General features: G+C 41.1%; 1 protein-coding gene across 3 annotated transcripts in view; it reads right to left on the reverse strand.

Moving 5' to 3' along the window:
* spegb (striated muscle enriched protein kinase b) overlaps positions 1-21716 on the reverse strand; it is a 48852-nt gene that overhangs the window by 9783 nt on the left and 17353 nt on the right. Inside the window, exons 3-33 of one of the 3 annotated variants that reach the window (XM_033616304.2) lie at positions 21136-21202; positions 18746-20301; positions 18434-18577; positions 18138-18320; positions 17049-17215; positions 16666-16754; positions 14517-14692; positions 13984-14244; positions 13725-13883; positions 13010-13199; positions 12603-12832; positions 10392-10511; positions 10140-10244; positions 9504-9710; positions 9280-9403; positions 8603-8775; positions 8361-8473; positions 8027-8195; positions 7784-7880; positions 7385-7585; positions 7047-7104; positions 6828-6905; positions 6527-6699; positions 6410-6436; positions 5533-5685; positions 4902-4944; positions 4701-4769; positions 1835-4577; positions 1594-1743; positions 763-879; positions 159-326 (exon numbers count right to left, since the gene is read on the reverse strand). In XM_033616304.2, the coding sequence (XP_033472195.2) occupies positions 159-326; positions 763-879; positions 1594-1743; positions 1835-4577; positions 4701-4769; positions 4902-4944; positions 5533-5685; positions 6410-6436; positions 6527-6699; positions 6828-6905; positions 7047-7104; positions 7385-7585; positions 7784-7880; positions 8027-8195; positions 8361-8473; positions 8603-8775; positions 9280-9403; positions 9504-9710; positions 10140-10244; positions 10392-10511; positions 12603-12832; positions 13010-13199; positions 13725-13883; positions 13984-14244; positions 14517-14692; positions 16666-16754; positions 17049-17215; positions 18138-18320; positions 18434-18577; positions 18746-20301; positions 21136-21202 (8310 nt within the window). Of the gene's footprint in view, positions 1-158; positions 327-762; positions 880-1593; positions 1744-1834; positions 4578-4700; positions 4770-4901; positions 4945-5532; positions 5686-6409; positions 6437-6526; positions 6700-6827; positions 6906-7046; positions 7105-7384; positions 7586-7783; positions 7881-8026; positions 8196-8360; positions 8474-8602; positions 8776-9279; positions 9404-9503; positions 9711-10139; positions 10245-10391; positions 10512-12602; positions 12833-13009; positions 13200-13724; positions 13884-13983; positions 14245-14516; positions 14693-16665; positions 16755-17048; positions 17216-18137; positions 18321-18433; positions 18578-18745; positions 20302-21135; positions 21209-21716 lie in introns of all 3 variants that reach the window. The other 2 variants (XM_033616296.2, XM_033616312.2) reach the window with 2 other exon arrangements.

Raw genomic sequence — 21716 nt, forward strand, 5'->3', positions numbered from 1 at the left:
CACTTGCCCTCCAGTTTCTTTTCAGGTCTATCCTATACCAATACTTATTACTGTAATTATTTACATATCGTACTATAATATACTGTATATTGTGTATACGACTGACACAGTTTAATGCCCACGGACAAACTTAAAAGAATGCATGTCTCAGTTCTTACGAGCAAGAGATATTGTGCAAGAGCTGGACACAGCAGCCAGGGGGTTTGTAGCAACACATTCATAGACCCCTGCATCCTTTTTGGTGGTCTGCATGATCATCAGTAGCTGCCGGCCATCGGGGCAGGCGATCATGTTCATCCTGGCATCAATCTCCAGGGGCTTCTTATCTGAGGAAACATGCATAAAAATTGTCTTTTACAGTATTATGAAATATAATGATGAAAAAAAAAATAAGTTTATCATAAATGAAAACAAAGAGTGTTAACTCTTAAAAGAAACTTCTGTCAAAAGATTAACAAAAGATTATGAAAGACATTATCAGTCACACAACTGTTGGTTTAATCAGTTTCTGGAGTAATAAGGAATGGTACTCAATTATCTTATCTCCTGTACCATCTTTTGTGCAGTGTATACAGCCTCTGTTATCATGGTACCATAGTGTGTGGCAAGATGCAATGTAAGCCATAAATATGCCTCTGCACTCAGACACAGAATAATTATGTAAATTACTGTAAATAGCAAGTGAAGTCATTCTGACCAACCATCTGTGAGACCATCGTTTAGGTAACCCTGCCTTACTTACGGTACATCAGAGCTTCTTACCTTTCATCCAGGTGATGTGTGGGTGGGGGCTGCCTGCTGGCAGACAGCTGAGTGTGACTGGATCCCCCTCCAGCAGGACGTGATCTCTCAGTTTGATGTGGAATACTGGAGGGAAATCTGTAAGCAAAGACATTAGGCCACGTAAATAATGTCTATACTACATACTGATAAGTAAAATGAAAAGGTAGGATTTACTGTACCCAGTGACAGTTAAGACCACCATTACTGGCATTACCATATCGTTTCTGGCCTAAGATAAGCTAGGAACCTTTGTCTTTGTGATCTTCCCAAAAAGTTTCCCTCTTAAGGTATTTTTACATAGAGATTAGTCAACATGACTGGTGGACAGACTAGGAAGCCTTGGTCTGGATATTTGCAGGCTACACTGGATACTCCCGAAATTTTAGATTGTATGACAAGATCCACCTGTCAGCACCTCTAAATTTCACTAAGAAACAGGTTATATTTTGTTTGTTTGATCTGTAAAAAAGGGGTGGGGGGTGCAGGGTAAAAACATGTTGTGCTTTCAGGGATGATTATGTGTGAGACGATTTCTTTTCTTGGTCAGGAGCAATTACTTCCTGAAGTATCTGCTGGTTGCCTGGGAACCTTACAGCAAGGACAAGACAACAGCACTCTTTCTGCTAAGATAAGCAGCTATTTCCTCTAGACTTGTTTTTCATGGACAGATGCAGGAGTGGTCTTCTTATCTAAGTTTTGGGAAGAAAGTGATAAAGCCTACCTCCCAAAATGTCAAGCTTATGCTCTTATTACCTTACACTTGACACAGTACAGTCACAATGTATTCATGCACACACTTGTGTAAATTACCAGAAGCCAGTTTGGAGTACTGGCGTGAACGTAGTGAACTATTTTCCCTGGAGATTGCTGTTGGTATGTCAGGCTGTGATACTGTTTTGTCGCGCCTCCCTCTGGTTAGGCCCCATCGATCCCATCGGGATCTGCGCTCAGCCTCCGCAACTTTACAAGAAAAAAAAAAAAGCAATTGATATTACTCTAGTTAAAAGTTAAGTAAAATTTGCAACAAGATGTTTCAGTTATTGCCTCCTACCCTTTGCTGTTTCTGACTTTAGGCTGGACATAGAGTCTAGAGACTCTGATGAGGCACCATTACTGGCCTGAGATGCCAGCTGGTTCTGAGGAACACTGGCAACCTTCATACCACGGCTCTCTGATGTTGCACGACGAAGCATGGAAAGAATGGGTGTCCTTTTGGTATCCTTGTCTTCTGATGCTCTCCTTTCCTCTGAGTAGCTGCGAATTCTTGTGGAGATCCCAGCAACTGTTGATTCAATTTTTCGGCGCATTGCCAAGACTGGTGATTCATTAGCTTTCTTAAGTTCCTTTTCATCTTGTTCTACCATTTTATCATCTCCACCATCCAGACGCGACATCTCCACTTCCTTCTTCTCCTGTGACCCTCTACGGCCGAGAGTCCAAGAAAGTCTACGTCTTGAAGCTATGGAATCATCTTCTTTGGTTGTTTCGTCCTTGCGCTCAGTTGACGGAGTTCTCTTCAGGCGCATAGAAAGCCTTCTCATAAAGCCTTGGTCCTTTTGAGCTTCACGAAGGTCCTGAACTGACTTCGACTTCTCCTCAAGTCTCCGTGGTGCTAATTCCAGGGGTGCACCAATGGGCCCTGGTCTGTATATCTCTTCACCTTGCTCTGTGGAGTCTGATGAAGCCACTTGTGATTTGTCCTCATTCTTTGACCGTGACAAAAATTTTAGACTTCTTGAAAGGGAAGACTCACGTTTTTTGAAGCGGGCTTCAAAGAGCTCTTCAGAGGTAATGTCCTCAAATTCATGTCCTGCTGAGAGCTCTTGTTGAGAAGAGGAATGTGTGGTTGTCTTTGGTGGACTGGGTTCCTTTGTCATCATTTCTGGTGATGCTACCCTTGAATATACAGCAGGGTGCTCTGTGGTTGACACTGGCTTTGGTGCAACAGGTAAAGCAGAAGTCATGCTGGCAGGTGTAGATGTGGGTACAAATGTTTCAGTTGACACTGAGGACGAGGTGACTGGAGCAACAACAGGTGTAGAGGGGCCTAAAGGTTGGTCACTGGGAGGTTGAACTGCAGGGACCATGATGGTCTGCATAATACTTGCATATGCTGAGGTCCTTCCATCTGGAAGAACAACTCGAGCTGGAAGCGAGGGTGTTACATAAGTTGACACAACATTTGCTGATGGATGGGAATATTCTTGTGTTGGTCTCACCATAACTGAGCTTGTGGTTATGATCATATCAGAAGATTTAGCAGGCACATTTACTACTTCTTCTACCATTTCTTCAGAAACATCTACATTGTCTTTAGCATTTGATTCAGCAACACTAACAATTCTTTCCTCTTCTTCTTTCATACTCTCTTCCTTTTCTTCTTGCTCATTTTCTCTGTCTTCCTCCATTTTCTCCTCTAGTATAGAGCTTTGGACCACAGGGGGAGGTGTGGGAATTCTCTGGCCCGTATACTCAGATTCAATCATTGGTTCTTCTGATATGCTCATGTCCTTCTCTGAGAAACCACTTGTGCTTGATCTCTCATCAAAATTACTATCTGTAGTCAGCCCATCCATCTTTTCATTGATAGTCTCATCAGGCTTGATCTCTCTCTCCATTAATGATTCCTCGCTTTCTGTTTTCATTGGACTTTCCTGCATTACAGACTCTGGTGTTGGTGGTTTTGGTGAAGGTTCCCTCGGAGTCACTGGACGGGAGTCTAGCTTGATTTGCTCAGTGAGAGCTGACATAGATATGGCCTCCTTGAGTCTTCTCTCTTCTACCTGTGCTAAGGGAATCTCCAAAGGAGCTCCTGACCGGCGATGTAAAGCTATGGGTTCTGAATCACCTTGACTGAAAGAAGCAGTTTTGCGCAAAACTTTGGGTCTGGGAACTTCCTCTGCAGCACAATCAGTGGATGCAGCTCTGATTAGTGGTGGTGGGCCCAAACGAGCAGTGCGAGAGTAGCGATCTGAGGATATTGCACGTTTTTCATCTCCCATTCCTAATGTTTCCAACAGAGGTCCTCTCAGTCCACTCATCTTGTTGTCGACGGAGCCACCACGAAGCAGTCGCTGTCTCATCAGCTCAAGTTTAAGAGCATAGTCCTCTTGACTCATTTTGGCAGTTCCTGGGCTGGTGCTCCTCCTCGGTAGTTCCATAGAGACAGCCTTCTTGAGAACTCTCCTCCCATCCTCTTGGTTTCCTTCTCCAGCTCCTTCCTCAGGTTTAATGCGGAGCAGCAATGCACTGTCGGCTGAGCCTCCACGTCTTAGCTCCCCTCTTCGTCGTCCACTCTCTGGTTTGTCTGACTCCATGCTTGAACCCCTTCGCAGGGGTTTTCTAGTCAGCTGTGACTTTTGCGGCAATTCTGCAAGTAATTCTTCGTCTGAGGATCCCCTGTCATTGTCCTCTGGCGACCTTTTTCGCAAGCGGCCTTTACCTGTTATCTCGACTCCTTCTTTATCCATTTCTGTAGTGTCACACTCCATTGCCTCCTGGGCTTGATCAGGAGACCCAGCCAATTTACTTGTTCCATCCTGCTTTCCTATTCCCTGTTCATTGGATTGGATGTCATTAAGTGACATCCTTGATCCGGAAAATTCCATGTTAAGTGGCATTGGAATAAATGGCAGTTCATCAATGTCTTCATCAGAGTCTGAAGATGATGATGGCAAAGGTGAACCTTCTTTAAGGTGCCTGGGAACTGCAATGGAAATATGGCTGGAGGAATCATTCAGTAACTCAGGAATGGACCTCATGACCATTTTTGATTTATAGCTGATTAGTGAACGCTGTGAAAGAAGAAATATGATACAATTAAACAATTATTAAAGATGTGACTATTGAATTATTTATAGGTATTCTGAGTGTAATACAACATAGAAAACCAGAATAGGAAATAAAACATCCCTCACCTGCCATTTCCTGCGTGATACAAACTTCTTCAGGGCCTCTGTACTTATAGCCTTCCCCTTGCTAAGTGTCTACAATAAATAGACATTAAAGTTAATGAATAAAATTGGAAATGGGACCTTGTTCACCATCGCCAAGAAGAAATTACTGCAGAAAGAGGTTGTGGGTGATTAACTCTGTAGTGTGAAGTGGTCTTGTCTTACCTTGAACCAGGGGTGTCGGAGGCATTCTTTACTATCAGGTCTCCTAGAGGACAATTATGGCATATTTCAGTCTTTCAGGTTTAAGCACGTTTGTTTCATTATCTAGCTTATAAAAAGCAAATGTTCATCTGATAGGCATCTAATATTGGAACAAAATCATTAACATGAGTGATGGTAAGTAAGCAGGTACACCGCACACAAGAGGGCTGAATTGCTTCTTCTTTTAATTTAGTCTTCACTTTGAAGCTGCACTGAATCCAATTAGCAGCAGGGTGATTATGTGCTGAGTAGACTCCATATATGGTTCTGTACATATGCTCACCACCCAAGATCAATCTGATGTTTCCTGTCATCACCTGCACCAAGTTATGAGGACTGTCAGCACTATACACAGGGCATGTGCTTTTGAATGAGTTCATTACCGTGAGCGACTTTGTCTTTTTAAACACGTGATAAGGAACTAATTCTTAATGCAGTTACAAAATGGTAAAGAGGAAAATGTGGTGAAAGTTGTGACATCTTCCAGTTGTTTTTCAACCAGATTTGAAAAATGCATGAATCATATAAAAACTTAAGAAAATGAATTGTCTTAAAACAGATCTTGATAAAGAGATCCAGCAGTATTACTCACAGCCTGTCTGCTACAAGCAGCTTTATGATGAACCCTTTAGCCTCTCTGCAAAGGTCAGCAAACATGCTCTCCTCGAAGGCCACATTATAGTTCCTGATGTTCAGTACAGAGCTGCGGTCATTCTCTCCAGCAAATGGAGAAACTCCTGTCAGGCTGAAGACAAAAACAAATTCCTACATTTATTGACAGCTTACGGGTGGTCAGGCAAACATATGGTAAAATCTGACACTGATATTCAGCGTCCTGAAACACATTTTTGGACAATTAGACGTGAACATTTCTAATCAACACAGTACATGTGATGCTCACTGAAACACTGTTGTTGTTATTTCTGGCTTACATGCTGCTAACTTGCTTTATGTCCTTGCCCGTTACCAGGCAGCCAGCTCTGGGTGGTTATGTATGCAATATCTATTTTATACAACAGCAGGGCTAACTTCCTGTTGCATGGCTTGTGTGTTAATGCATATGACCATACATAATGACAATTGTGTTTTTATCTATGTTTACTTTCTATTGCTGCTCTGCATGTTTGCATGTAATGCTAATTTGTGTGTTGGTGGTTCGTGTTGCTTGCATGTCTGTTTGTTGTTATGTTATTGTGTTGTACTGATGCTCTGCTGTTGTTTGTTTGCTTGCATGGCTTCTGTTTTATCTTGACAGTTTCTGTTTGGTTTAGTTAATGCTGTCTTAATCTGTACTGTGAATTGTCCTGTGAGTTTTATCCTTTTATTGGTTTGAAAACATCTTTCCAAAGGACTGCAGTTAAAAAATTAGCCAGCTCGCTGACACTTGCACATTTACAGAAATGTTGATTAATGTGCGTTGTCCTGATTAATAAATAAACTAAAAAAATAATAATAATAATTTTACTCACCACAGGTATGCAATAACTCCAACTGACCTAAGAAAAGACAAAAATAAAAATAAAAATGATGGTGTGTTAACACAAAACAAACAAAAAGTTTTGTTGTAAATTCAAGAGATACTCTACCAGATGTCTGTTGCTTTTGACACAGGGGTCTGATTTACGATTTCTGGTGCAACAAATTCTGGTGTGCCGTATTTGCAGTATTGAGCCTCGTCGGGTGTGATTTGCACCGCATTGCCAAAGTCACAGATTCGGATCTGATCACTATGGGCGTCTGCCATGAGGATGTTATCAGGCTAAAGAATGAAAAAGTATTATATTATCATGTTTTCTATCAGAATCAATGCCGTGCACTTTAAAAATAAAGAAATTTCTAATACAAAGGAAGACAGAGAAATGTGGGTGAGGATTCATGAGTATCTACCTTAATGTCCAGGTGTATGATGTTTAGATGATGAAGGTAGTCCACACCCTCAAGCAGTTGTCTCATACATGAACGTACCTGGTGGTCCCAAAACACAAACATACCAGTATAGCTGTTATTTATTAGATAAATAAGTTACAAACATTTGATCATTACATTTAAATTGATAATAACATGGTTTGTGAAAGCCTTGTTGTGCAGTCATAAAACAGGACTTACGTCAGACTCCATTACTGTAGATTTCCTTGTAAATCTGTCAAGCAGCTCCTCATGGCATCTTTAAAGATTAATTAAGGCTATACTCTCTGGATCTTAAGATGAATTGCAAAATGAATGCTGATTGTTTGTTAAACATTTACAGTATGTATACATGTTTATTGAACAAGACACAATTTTTCATATAAAGGTTTTTTTAAAGGTTTTATAAACAACACTCTGCATACAGCTACATAAAGAACAGTGAAAACATTTTTCATTCATCAGTCGTCTTACTTTCCAAGGCTAATTATGTACTCTGCATTAGAGTACTTTGTGTGTTGGATGTACAATAAGGATACAATTCAGTGATGATGATGACTGCGTTCTTTTTCTCAAAGGCATCCTGGAAAAAAAAGATTCTCTCGTTGTCCAGCTTGGAAAGTAGGTTCATCTCTCTGAGAGCAGACGCCTTCTTCTTGGCCCGTGTGGAGATAAACTTCGCAGCATACTCCATTTTGCTAGCCTTCTGGGTCACACGTTTCACATAGGAAAATGCACCTCTGGAGTAAAAAAAAAATCAGCAGGAAAACTTAGTTTATCATAATGACTGAGTAGCAAGATGGAGGCATTATGACATGAAGAAATACAGCCTCATTTTGAACAGTGAATAAAAACTGGTTCCAGTGCAGACAGTGGTTCTTTTGTATTAAATTGCATCAAAGTATGAAATTTCAAATGAAAGCTTAAAAATGCCTAACCTTCCAATTTCCTTGTGGATGTCATAGTTGTCAGTCAGTCTGCGCATTTTCCTTAGAATAGTCTCCTCATCCTCCATCGGATCCTCTTTATGTTTAGCTGCAGTAATGGGCAAGTTTTAATTAGACAAAGGCAAATATAACTTACTCCAAATAATTACAAGTTACAATGGCCATGTTAGTTCCTTCATTTAGCTTGTTAACTGTACAGTTAAATGATTGAAAGATTTCTTTTAGGGCTCTTACCTTCATGAATGGTGAGTTCAGCTTTACAGGACACAGATCCTGCCAAGTTCCTAGCAGTGCAGGTGTAAACCCCAGAGTCTTCCGGACAAGCGTTAAGGACCACCAGGGAACATTCATTATCATCGTACACGAATGTGTAATGAGAGCTCTCCGACAGCAGGATATCATTCTGAAAGCAAAGCAAACACTGTAAGTTTCTGCAATGTTTCATCGAAGATTCATAACAAAGAATGATCTGTAAATTTCCTTTTTTGAAAATGACTCTGCTGTGTAGTTCAGTTTAGCTTGGAAACCACTTATTTGAGTACTGTTGACTGCTAAAGTGTATAAAAACCTTGAACCAGAGGATGTCAGGAATTGGTTTGCCCTCCACAACCACAGCAAAGCGAGGGGTCTCCCCAGAACTAACGTCCAAGTCCTCCATGATAGATTCAAATGTTGGTGGAGCTGTGGACAGAGTTGCAAAGGTGCAATGCCAAGTTACATCTGCTTTAGACAGATAGATAGATAGATAGATAGATAGATAGATAGATAGATAGACAGATAGATAGACAGATAGATAGATAGACTGCCTACCTGCCATCTCCACGTTGAAGGTGCAGGTGTCGCTGCCATACTTGTTGGAACCCACAAACATCATCTCTCCAATGTCAGCACTCTTCACTTTGAGCAGCTTCAGCGTGTGCTGGTCATCATCTGGCATAGTCATCTCGTACAGGCCCGGTTTGCTGGTGAGGACCACCCCCCTCCTGTGGAAAAGTGTTTGTATTGTAACCTAGGATTTGTAGGTTGTATGCAAAACAACAGCAGCAGATGGCTGCGCAGGTGTGGTGGATGTTTGGCTTTTGCTTGAGTGTAAGTGAGGACACAATAAAATACTGCTCTGGAATCTCTGATAATCACTTGGAGTGAAACAGCATGCATTGTCATCCTGTATCTATGTTTGTCAGCCATACACCTGACTGTCCTATAATACACTGGGTCCACAAGGTGGCAACCTTTCCATCAGATACAGTACTACTTGAATGATGCAATAACATGGATCTTACTTTATAAATTACAAATATAACTGAGGTGTTACAAACCTATGAGTGTACACATTAGAGCCTCTTGCAAGTTTTTTTTTCTTTGTTTAATGAGATTAAAGTAAACTTAAAACAATTACTATATATAAATATATTGCAGGAAAATACCAATGAACTGCATTTATGTAAAAATAAAATAAAGAGATTTTACAGCAGAGACACATGTACCTCTTCCAGACGACTGCAGCGTTGACATGATTGAGAGTGATGGTGATGGTGACTGACTGGTTTTCCATCACATATACAATTTCTGGCTTATCAATAATCACTGGAGCCTCCAGAAGATAGGGACCTAGAAGTAAATCAAAATGGACACATAGATAATATTTAATAAACCACTGATTCACGCTGATGGATGGATGGATAGACGCTCTAAAAAAATCTGAATGTACCTCGGTCCAGGAGCTGCACTGTATCAGTCGTAGGTGAGGGCTTGCTGAAGGCTTTGGAGGTGATGGTCAGGACCCTGAAAGCATAGCGCACACCTTTGGAGAGAGTGGTGATGATGAAGGTGGTCTCCTTCAGGCCAGAAGCTATGATGGTCCACTGGATGGAGCCCAGGGCTTGTTGTTGGATGGCATACATCAGGGAGCTGGGATCTGAAAAGAAAAAGAGTTTCATGCAAAATGCAACACCACAATTTTGAAACTCTTTTTTTCTATCCACAAATGATGTTATCAAATGAAGAAAGCTTAAAATTAAACAAATTTTCATATCATTTTGTGTAGAGTTAGAGCATAAGAGTTACACTTCATTTCAAAATCGGAACAACATTACAACATGGCAACATGGTATATTTAATGATCAATGTAGGCAGCACATCTTGGATAAACAACTGTGTCTGCTATTTTAGTATGTATATCAGTCTTTCATTGTTATTTCACTCTCTATTAAAGATCTTTATGTCTTTGGTCTATCTTAGAACGCTGTGTTCAATGTGTTTGCTCTAATGTCATCAAGATAAATTCTTTATAATTTACTTATTTGATATGGAGAACAAAACAATTATGAATATCAGTCCTGTGTACCAATGGAAGGGTCCAGCCTCCTTGGTTTCTTCCAGCTTAAGGTGATGGTTTTGCCAGTGATGGATTCTATTACTGGAGTCCCATCAGGAGGGTCAGGGAGGATATCTGAAAATGATGACAATGGAATGACAGGTCCATGAGTGTTTCTGTTCTGCCTTTGCTGGAACAAATCTGTTCATATGAGTGGCTCTTGTCTGAGGCCCATTGTGTTGTTGTTGTTGAGGTATATGCCAAAAAAGGAATGAAAATCACCTGTGACGTAGAGATGAGCATAGCAGGTGGCCTTGCCAACTTTGTTAGAGATGACACTCTTGTAAACACCACCGTGGGCATGGCACACAGAGCGGATGACCAGGCTGTGGACATCACGATCTACAGGAGGAGGCAAAGGTCTGTTAGCATCTTTATGCAATTAAGTCCACTGTAACAATCAAATGCAGTCCCTGTTTACAAAGTACCATGACCGTGATCTTTAGCAAACCTTAATCAGGTAGTTGTAGTTGTCTAAATCTACCCAGGCCTTAACCATACAGGTGGTGGATCAAAAAATGCTCCTATGAATTGGTTCTGTAACTGTCACATGGGTGGTTTTGGAGGGCACTGACAAACGTCATATTTGTTGTTTAGGTACACAGTGTTCTTTATGACAAAATACAATGTCATACAAAAGTTTGGGCACCCCTGGTCACAATTTAATTTACTGTGAATAGTTAAGTAAGTAGAAGATGAACTGATCTCCCCAAGGCTTGAAGTTAAAGATGGAACATGCTTTTCAACATTTTAAGCAAGATTTGTGTATTATTTTTGTTTTGTACAATTTCAGAGTGAAAAAAAGGAAAGGAGCACCATGCAAAAGTTTGGGCACCCCAAGACATTTGAGCTCTCAGACAACTTTTACCAGGGTCTCAGACCTTGATTAGCTTGTTAGGGTTAGGGTTAGGGTTGTTCACAATCATCATTAGGAAAGAAAAACTAAACAAAATGATGCCCACAGAGCAGCAGAAGACTACAAAAAGGTGGCAAAGTGTTTTCAAGAAGCTGTTTCCTCAGTTTGTAAAGTTATTAAGAAATGGTAGTTAACAGGAACTGTGAAGGTCAAGTTGAGGTCTGGAAAATAAAGAAAACATTCTGAGAGAGCTGCTCATTGGATTGCTAAGAAAGGCAAATTAAAACCATTGTTTGACTGCAAAAGACCTGCAGGAAGATTTAGCAGACTCTGGAGTGGTGGTGCACTGTTCTACTGTGCAACGACACCTGTACAAATATGACCTTCATGGAAGAGTCATCAGAAGAAACCTTTCCTGTGTCCTCACCACAAAATTAAGCAACAGAAGTTTGCAAACATCCGGCCTGATGCTTTTTGGAAACAAGTCCTGTGGACTGATGAAGTTTAAATAGAACATTTAGTACTCAATGAGCAAAGGTATGTTTGGAGAAAAAGAACACCTGTCCAACTGTTAAACATGGGGGTGGATCGATCATGCTTTGGGCTTGTGTTGCAGCCAGTGGCACGGGGAACATTTCACAGGTAGAGAGAAGAATGGATTCTGTTAGATTCCAGCAAATTCTGGAGGCAAACATCACATCATCTGTAAAAAAGCTCAAGACCAAGAGAGGGTGGTTTCTACAACAGGACAATGATTCTAAACACACCTCAAAATCCACAATGGACTACCTCAAGAGGCACAAGCTGAAGGTTTTGCCATGGCCCTGACAGTCCTCCGACCTAAACATCACTGAAAATCTGTCGATAGACCTCAAAAAGAACAGTGCATGCAAGACGGCCCAAGAATCTCACAGAGCTAGAAGCCTTTTGCAGGAAGAATTGGGGAAAATCCTCCAAACAAGAACTAAAAGACTCTTAACTGTTTACTTTGTAATTTTGAAAAAAATTAAATAAAAAAGAATCTTGCTGAAAACACTAGAGAAATGTGTCATCTTTAACTTCTTGTCTTTTGGAAATCAGTTCATCTTCTACTTACTTAACCATTCACAGTAAACCAAATTTTGACCAGGGGTCCCCAAACTTTTGCATGCCACTGTATATATGCTATTATAAATAGGGCGTATATTCTATGTTTTTCTAAATGATCATTTTCTTTGGATTGGAAAAGTAGCAGTTAATGAAATTCAAGAGATGCTGATAATCCCTGAGATTATCTGCTCAGAACATGGACAGGTTAGTGTTAGTCTGAACATAATACATTAGACACTGCAATAACAGGGTTTTATTTAATGCAGCAACAAATTGAGTTCATTTTAGAGGGTTATCTTTAATCCATGTAGTTGTTGAAGTTCCTTGTTCATTTTGATTAAAATATTAATTTCACTTCAACACTAATGAAAATGCAAAATTATAGAGATCTAAAATGAATTACCCAGAGCACAATTATTTTGTAAGGGCTTCAGTACTCTGATACACCTGAACACTGAGTGACTGTTAATCCATTTTGAAACACTTACACTGTGTCATCTTTCTGTCCTCAGTGCTTTCTATCCTTTTGCCGTTGTGGAACCAGACGATGGTTGGGTATGGCAAACCAGCCACTTTACATTTGAGAATAGCCTCCTTTCCCTCGATCACATCCAGGTCATAAAGGGGTTTGATGAAGTCAGGCATAGTGAAACGCTCCACCTCGTTCTCTGGGACCTCTGGCTCCTCTGGGATTGATGGCATCTTCTCAAGTTTAGCCCTACAGGGAATGGAAGACAGGGGACAGAGGGATGGAGAGAGCGGCACATAGCAGAATATGCGGATTAGCTCTTTATGTCTATTACTGCATGAAAACAACATTTCATAATCCATAATCTAGAAAAAAATTCAATGAAACAAATGAGAGCCTAAACTCCAAAGAATAATATGATCTTACATCTGTGAGGAGATGGCTGGCCGTGGTTCTTGTATGTAAAGTTCAGCTGAGCTCTCTGCCTCGCCGTTAGCATTACGGGCCGTGACGGTGTAAAAACCCTCATCCTCATTGGTCACGTGAGAAATGACGAGAGAGTGGCGGCCGCCCTCCTGAAGAATACGAATGTCCTCACTTTCTGCCAGCGGATGGTCTAAAGAGAAAAAAGAGGTTGTATCTATACATCACTTTAGTTATAATGTGTGTTATAAATCACAAAATCATCGGCAAAACTCAGAGAGGGTGAGAAATATAAAAGAAAAGGTGAGAATAGATCATTTCGCATGAAGGGATAGTTCGGATTTTTTTAAATGGGGTTGTATGAGTCTGGTCTTGAGGGGGGAAAAATATCATGGCTTCAGTTCCCTGTTGGAAATTGCTGTCTAACAGCAAGGTAAAATGGTGCAGATATTCTAAATATAGCATACACTTAAATTGATACAGATATTTTAGGTGAGACTTGTAGTTGGCCTCACCACAGCAGTTCATTGTTTAGCTCCCACGCCAGACTTCAGCCTGCTTCTCCAAACTGAGGCATGCTGACTGACATCTGCTAGGCTATATGTATTACACTGACTATGTATAAGTATTTAATACAACCCCACTTCGAAAGATCCAACTATCCCTTTGAGGTTAAGATGTTCTGTGGTACACCTGGGCACAAGAAGCACAATCCTACCAAAGTGGCTCCACATGACCCTTGGAGATGGCGTCCCACTGACTTTGCAGTCAAATCGAGCATTACGCCCCTCAATCACTTCTAGAACGTCTAGCTTGCGAGTGAAGAGAGGTTCAATCGAAGGGATGACTTTGAGTTTGCCACATGAGGTCACTTCCTCTGAAGAGTAAAAACAGACAGTTGATACATTAATTTTAGTTTTACACCACACATACTGTGATTTGTACTGTATTATACTGTATTTACTCTTGAGACATACCTTTAGCTGTGCTGAGCTTGCACGTGTATGTTCCGCTGTCGTCCTCATGTACAGAGTTGAGCAGCAGCCGGCACTTTCTTCCATCAAAATGCATCTTGCAGTTGAGCAATGCCGGCTGGATCAATTTCCCATCTGCAAGCCAGTCCACATCAGTGTCCTTCGGCCCGATGACATGACACTCAAACAAAACTGTCTCTCCAGCCTTGGCTGTGATGTCCCTGACAGGGCGGATGATAGCCAGACCTGGCTCAACTGGTGGTGCTGGGTATAAATAAAGGACATTTTCTGAAGAGTGCTGTTAAGTGATAGCTGAACATTGGTAGTATGAACTAGTCACAAAGAATGTTTGTATTCACTTGGAGTTATGGTATCAATGTACATGCTGATTAACAAGTAAATTAGTGTCAGGAATTTAGTCACAGTGTATTAAAACTAACAAAAAAACCTTCATTAATAAACACTGAAAGAGACTGAAAACAGGATCCAACATTCTTAATGACAACAAACACTGGAACACTTGAAAAGAAGCGTACCTTTTACCTCCAGCTTTCCTTCACACTGCTTTGTCCCATACTCATTAATGATCTTACAGGTGTAAATCCCAGAGTCTGACCTCACCGCTGACTTGATGGTCATTTCAAAAGTGCCATCTTCTGTCTCACGTACAATGTGACGTGGGCCTGTTTTAACCGTAACTCTGTCCCTCAGCCTACAACAGAGGAGAATGAAGGGAGCAATTGTTGCTGAGTGTTTAAACAAGAGATGAATCACAAATACACCACTCAGAGCTTTTTTAAACTTAATTTATGCGATGAAGGATGACCAAGCACACACTTATTTTTTCAAACACAAGCTCTCTTCTGGCTGGTTTGAAGGGGGTGGGGGGTGGGATACATTATTCAGGACTGCCAATATTATGTTTAGCACATTCTTTTCTGCTGTTGTCTCTCGAGAGTCATGATGACTAACTTCAGTGACAGAACCTGCGTGTTTGATTCAGCCTATTCTTGTCTCCTATATTAAAGGATAAGTTTGACATTATATCCCACTTATTGTCAACAAATGCCATCAAAAGACCAAAACCCGCAATGAGTTAGTTGATCAGTCGATACATTCCCATCTTCTTTTCCAATGACTTTTTTTTATAAAATTCTAAGTACCATTATGTGCCAATGTATTATATATAGTTTGAATTAAAAATTGTCAGAGTATAAGTGAAACAGACCATGCCTTGCACTCATCTGACCCAGTGCACACCCTGTTGCTGATAAAGCAACAACTCATGCCCTGTTGTTTTATCAGTAAAATACACTCTTGGTCTCGTTTTTCTCTGCAAAATGGAGAAAAGTGGTGAGCCATGCTGACACCAGACCATCTGAGAAGTGTGAGAAATTATTTTTAATTCAACACCAAAGATGGTGCACTAGTATTTACAGCAGCAGAGTGGTGTATTTGGGACTGACTCAAAACTACAGTGCTACAGTATTCATGCCTGTGGCAATGACGGAACATGTCACCCAGGTCACAGTGTGGCCCACTGGTGTGTTTTCAGTAGTAACTTGACAATAACAGAGCCATATGGCACAGAGCAATAAGATATATCAGGCTTTGGTCTTTTCATGAGATTTGTTGACAAAGAGAAAAATAAAGAATATTAGCAGCCTTTTGAAGCTACTGTCCTTGCTAACAGCAATGAAGAACCATTGGCTGAACATAATATAAGGAAGAGTTCTACAAACACTTAAGGACATGACTCTTGTAAGGATGTGCAATCAGATCTGGCTCTTTTTTGGACTGCCTCAACACTGAATGTGAATTCCAGATTGTTGTGTAAGAGCTCATTAGTTCAGCCAGACATTTGTATAACTGGGCACAGAGCAGCTCCATGGTAAACTGGGGAAGCATGATATTCTTGGCTTTTCCCTGTTAAGACTCTTTCTGCCAGGCTGGAGGTTGTTAGGCAGTAAACATGAATCTTCCACTTCCTTAAACAGATGCAATAAAGCAGCAAGCTCTAGAACAAACTATGCAGTCAAGCAGGGTTGTGCACGTTCACGCTTCACAAGAGCTAGCTACAACTTCAGCTGACACATACTGAAATGAACTTTTTTTTTTTTTTTTCATTTTTAAAAATAAAATCTCGTGATCATCATTCCCTTGCAGATATTTTCCAAGACTCACTGGAAGATCAAATTCGTTGCTGATGTGGCTGATGTTCGGACTTATTTTGTCCGACCTGGTGATCACAATTTACACAAAAAAGCACTACCCCTAGCTGTGTTGTCCAAATTTCCTGTTCTACCAGCCATGTGGGTGTTGTGTTAAAGCCTGCTCCCCGACTGATATGTGTTTCCTTCCTGTTAAAATGCGTAGCACCCCTCCATGGTTAGGTAAAGGAAAACATCGACATGCCAGGTACTGTAATTCCTCTGGTGCTGTAAAACCCAGAGTGTGAGCATCTTTTGAGAGCTAACAACACTGTTCATTACTTGCAAACGGATATGCTCAGTTTACCATCTACCAAAAACGTGAGCATGTTCAATGAATGTGCTCTTTTTGCATGTTCATGCACAACACTACAATCAAGCAAGCTTGCTGATGGTTTGAGATCCAGAGAAAGTCTTTTCCATGTCCAATGCAAGCGATGAGTTTAAGTAGTTGGATGAAGTGGGGGAGACCTACCAATAGAGCATGGGTTTGGGTTGTCCACGTATTCGGACAGACATGGTGACTTCCTGCCCTTCAATGACAGCTTGATCACTCATTGTTACCTGTTTGAAATGCAATGTTGGTTAGAAGCTGAGAGATGCATTTTATTTTACGTTTTAAGTTATATTTGACAGATGTATTGATGGGTTGATCACACAGTGGATAATGCATTCATACAGGAAAACTGATATTAATAGAATAAAGGACAAAGTCTATATATAACATTTTCATGCAAGATTTTGCAACCATTCATCAAAATGCAGTTGAGTAAGTATAAATGCTAAACATACAAATGTCATACTCTAAAAGGGAAAGTCAGTAATGTATTAATCAGGCCTAGCTCTGTACATTCTCACCAGGAAAGCAGGGGGTGTCCTGAATCTTGTGTCAATAGTCTTCTTGAGCTCTGGCCCTCCAAAATCCATGCCTTCCTCCAGGGGACTGAGATACTCCTCATCAGATGTAATAGGGCTGCTGATATCCCTAGGCACCCCAAGGTTTCCCTTTACCTCCTGTACTGACTCTGTAAAAGCAATAAGGTTACATTATATTTCATGTTGTAGTTTCAGCTGATCCTGCTAACAAGCAATTCCTATATGTACCTTTCATTGTGTCTCTGTAAACTCTGTAAACACAGGAGTCAAGGAGTTCATGTTAAAAACAACAACAACAAAAAACAAAAACAAAGCCTCCCTAAAAATATAATTAAAGTCTGAGATGTCAAATGTGATATCCAGCACAATAGTGGATTCACAGTGGGTGGAGCCAGTGAGCCTCAGTGGGCAATTTATAGGTTCAGTTTCGCCTCTGAGTTGCTATGGTAACTATAAGTGAGGTTGTTCAGCTGGAATATATGGCACAGACATTTTGCTCGGTGAGATAATGACAAGGGAGCAGGAGAGAAATCATCTGAAACACAATGCCCTGCTGGGAAGAGACCACAAAGACATATTTATATTTTAAGATGGAGAATGAAAGCTTTTCAAATTAAAAGTTATTGTTAGGTACATTGCCCTACTTTTGGATATGAAAGCTATTTTTTCAAATGCATCTATGGGAATAAAATAAGACTCCTGTTCCATTCTTCGCTGTCATAACAATAACATATTAACTAATTTCCCAGTTAAATGGGGAAAAATACAGCATGTCTGGATAACAATAAATAAATAAATATGTCTGTCATGTTGGTCACAGCATCGTGATGCTATTCATGTTTATGTGCATGATCTTTTATCTGCTTGAGCTGCTCTAGTTTAAAATCAGCAACTGAGCCATTTCAGTCATTTTGATGAAACAAGCAATTAATAGCACTTCCTCAACAACATAAAGCCAATCAAATAATTTAACATTAGGTTTCAAGTTTTGCAGAGTTAACCACCACAGAACAGTACTACAGTAAATATACCCACTTGAATTTAATCTGGTATCCCCAAAGTCAAACGTACCTGCTTTGACTGTGAGGGTGGCACTGCTGGACGCTCTGCCCACCTGATTAACAGCAGTTACACAGTATTTTCCACCATCACCTATTCTAGCCGATTTGATGAGCAGAGTATGTCGTTCACCCTCCACTTTGACTGTGTAGTTAGCAATGCCGGTGATTTCAGTGTTGTCCCTTGTCCAGGAAACTTCATCAGAGAAACAGAGAAGACAAATTACGCTATTTGTGTACTGATTGTTTGAACAATTGAAAATGATCTGTGAGGTTTTTGCAGTTAAAATACAAAGTACAACATGTTACCTTCAGGAGTGGGTGTGCCGGCAATGATACATTTTAGTAGCACATCTGCACCAGCGGATGCTACTGTGTCCTGCAGTGGAAACTCGAATACAGGTGCCTCCAATGGGTCTTCTTCAGCAGACACATAAGAATCATCTGAAGAATCTGTACAGTTTAACAAAAGACAAGCCTAAAGTCATTTCCCCCATGATCAAATTTGAGGAAACGCCCCTCTAGTAAAGACTGAATAATTGGTTGATTAAACACAAAAAGCAAGCAGATTGGAACGTCACACTACAGAATGTTAAATGAAAGAAGCACAACAGAGCTAACCTAACTCTGGAGACATGGGTCGAGGGCGACGGTTCTTTCCTTTGGTCTTCAGCTGTCGTCCCTCTTTGGCACTAGCAGTAATCGGATGAGGCTCACTCGTTTTTAGAGGAACATCCACTTCCATTTTTATATCTTCAACAACAATCGCAGGGATTCTTATCTTTAAGGCTGGTTTAGGTAGATCCACTTCCATTCTCTCCTCTGTTGGAGAGACTGGTGACATCCTTGGGGGTTTTGAAGGAGGCTGATAAGGAAGATCTTGCACAATAGCAGCCCTTTTTTGTACCAGTGGACTTTCAGGTCTAGTTTCAATTTTTCTTAATGCTACCTCTATTGGCGTCTTTCTCCCTGAAGTCTCATCCTTTTGTGACGTTTGCACAAGAGAATCTTGAATGTGCGGGGATTCTGGCATTCGAGATACCCTTTGTACAAGCGGACTTGGTGGCCTTCGTTCAACCTTGCGTAATGTCATCTCAGCAACATTTCTGCTTGGCGACTCTTCTCTTTGTTGATGATAAAACGCTGGTGATGGTGATCTCTGAATAATTTCCGTCACTGGACTGACTCTACTTAATTCTCTCACTGATCGTTGTCCCGGTAAGTCAGATAACTGCATGGACTCTGGGGTGCCCGCAATTTCTCCAAATCGACTGATTGTTACAGTTGTTGAACCAGTGCTTGCTGTCCTTTGGGGTTGGGACATGTGCTGTTGTTGCTGTGTTTGCTGTTGTTGCTGCATTGGTTGCTGACAAAGATCCTTTTCTCTCTGTTCCTTTGCCCACTGGGCACGTTCCCTTTCTTGGAGCTTTTGAAGGACCTGAGGAGGGATAGGTTCAATTTTCCTGAAAGGCTGGCGCTGCTTGCCCTTTAGAGTGAGCTGTTCAGTTGAAAATGACTTCTTCATATGAGGTTTACCGACAAGCTTCTTAATGCGCTGGAGCTCCTCAGTGAACTTGTTTTCAATGTCTTGAACTTTTTGGGAGTAGCGAGGTTTGTCCTCCAGGGAAGCAGCTCTCTGTCTAAACATAGATCGCCGTTCAGCAGCATCCTCTTTCAAAGCCTCCCTTAAATCTTCCCTTGAACTTTCTCTAGAGATGCCCAACCGGCTTCCTCCATCATCTGAATCTACAGATCCAGCACGATTGAACCCTGCCCAGGAACCTCCCGAGATGGAACCCTCAGGAATATCAAGGCTTCGTCTCCGCTCTTCTAAGCCACGGACCTTTTCAAACACCTTTGAGCTTGCTCTGGTAAGCTTTGGAGATGGTCTGAAAGTAAATTCTTTCCGGGAGTACTCGCTCAGTGGAGTCTGTGGTCGGGAATCCTGGGTGTTACTTTGGGACACAGATTTTGGCTGCTTAACCTTTTCTTCAAACTCCCCAGGTACTGTGTCTTGGTAGTCAGTTGGCACAACAGTTTTCTTCCGCAAGCTGAGAGGTGTAGTTGAACCAGAGCGACTTGGCTTTGGAGAGGTCGAAGGACGTTTGATGAGTCTTGGGGATGGGGGTGGGAGGGCCTCTGGGGGAGATTCTCTTGAAAAATTCTCTGACTGACTCCTGAAATAGGGGATTTGAAGCAAAATCTGTTGGAATCAGTATTGTATTTCAGTATGGAATGTGTGTCCAATAATCAGTCCCTCCAGGATGTTGCAATGTTGCGTACGCAACAATTAACGCAAAGTCAGCCAATCCCCATGAATTCTGCAGCAGCCAACCTTTCCAATCACCACAACTTTACCACTAATTTGATTATTTAAAATGGGTAAGCATACTGATTCACTCAGTGCCTCTCTCTCTATATGTATGTTTATCATGAGGCGGCTGCTGCGGAATGGCTGCTCTGTGCCTGGGACGGAGATACACACACAGTGACGGGGCTAACTGTAAGCATCACACAGCAATGTTACTTAACAGTTTAATGACAGAGTCAAGCTGTTTTGATGTCGGTGTGAGACCATCGGCTCCGTGTCAGATGTTAACTAGTGTTGTGGGGCTTCTGCCCAAGCAGCAAAATATGAAGAATAGGGACAATCACGTTGTGCTGTGTTAGCTCATGCTAACCAGGCAGAGAGTGCAGGAAGAGAGCAGCTCATGGAGACGGCCCTTCAGCACTGCATTAAACAGCAGCAACAGTCAATTGGTGGCCATCAGCATCACAACCTTTTCTGCCCCCCCAACCCCTCTTGGCTATTTTATTGCAAAAAAACCCATCTATAAACACCACAACATGCATAACAATTTTTTAGAAAAGCTGCTGTATTATCAGACATTTCAGGCTGCAACAATCCCAAAAATTGCCTGCGAAATCCTGGAGGGACTAAATAATACAATCAGCAGACTACTTTCTTGTTTTAAAAATTGAGTGGTCATTTGCATGTTTCTTTGCCTTGCCTGGTTGTGTTAGAGTGATCCTCATGTCCATGTGTTCTACTGTCATCTTCTGCACATTTGTCCATCACTGCATCTCATGTAAGAAGGAGATATGACATATGGTAAAGGTAAGCAGTCTTCATTGATCATGAAACGAGGTAAATGTAAAGCTCCACTTTTCTAAACATTGGATCACATGTCAAATTATAAAGGGGTCACTGTGGTGAACATAGTGTTCCTCAGCTCTACGGAGGATCTTGGTGTCTTTGAGCGCTTTGTTTTGGTTTGCCAGAATACAAACAGCTATCATCAGCCTTGTTTACAGCCAAAGCAGGCAGCAGAAAAAGCCCTGTTTAACCAACATAATTCTCCCTGCTCAGCACCAAGCAGAGACACACAAACGTAGCTGGTGGATACAGTGGAGCAATTAGCAGCTAAAGAGCCAGTATTTTACACTTATATTTTATTGATCACATAGACATAAATGCCACAAACAAATGCAAATGTTGCTGCTAATACTGTCACCATAACAACGTTATAAGGTAATAATATGTCAGTGTTGTTGTCTTTTTTAGCTTACTCCACTGTCAGTAAGTGGCCTG

This window comes from Epinephelus lanceolatus, chromosome 14 (assembly GCF_041903045.1).
Source record: "Epinephelus lanceolatus isolate andai-2023 chromosome 14, ASM4190304v1, whole genome shotgun sequence".
Lineage (NCBI taxonomy): Eukaryota > Metazoa > Chordata > Actinopteri > Perciformes > Serranidae > Epinephelus > Epinephelus lanceolatus.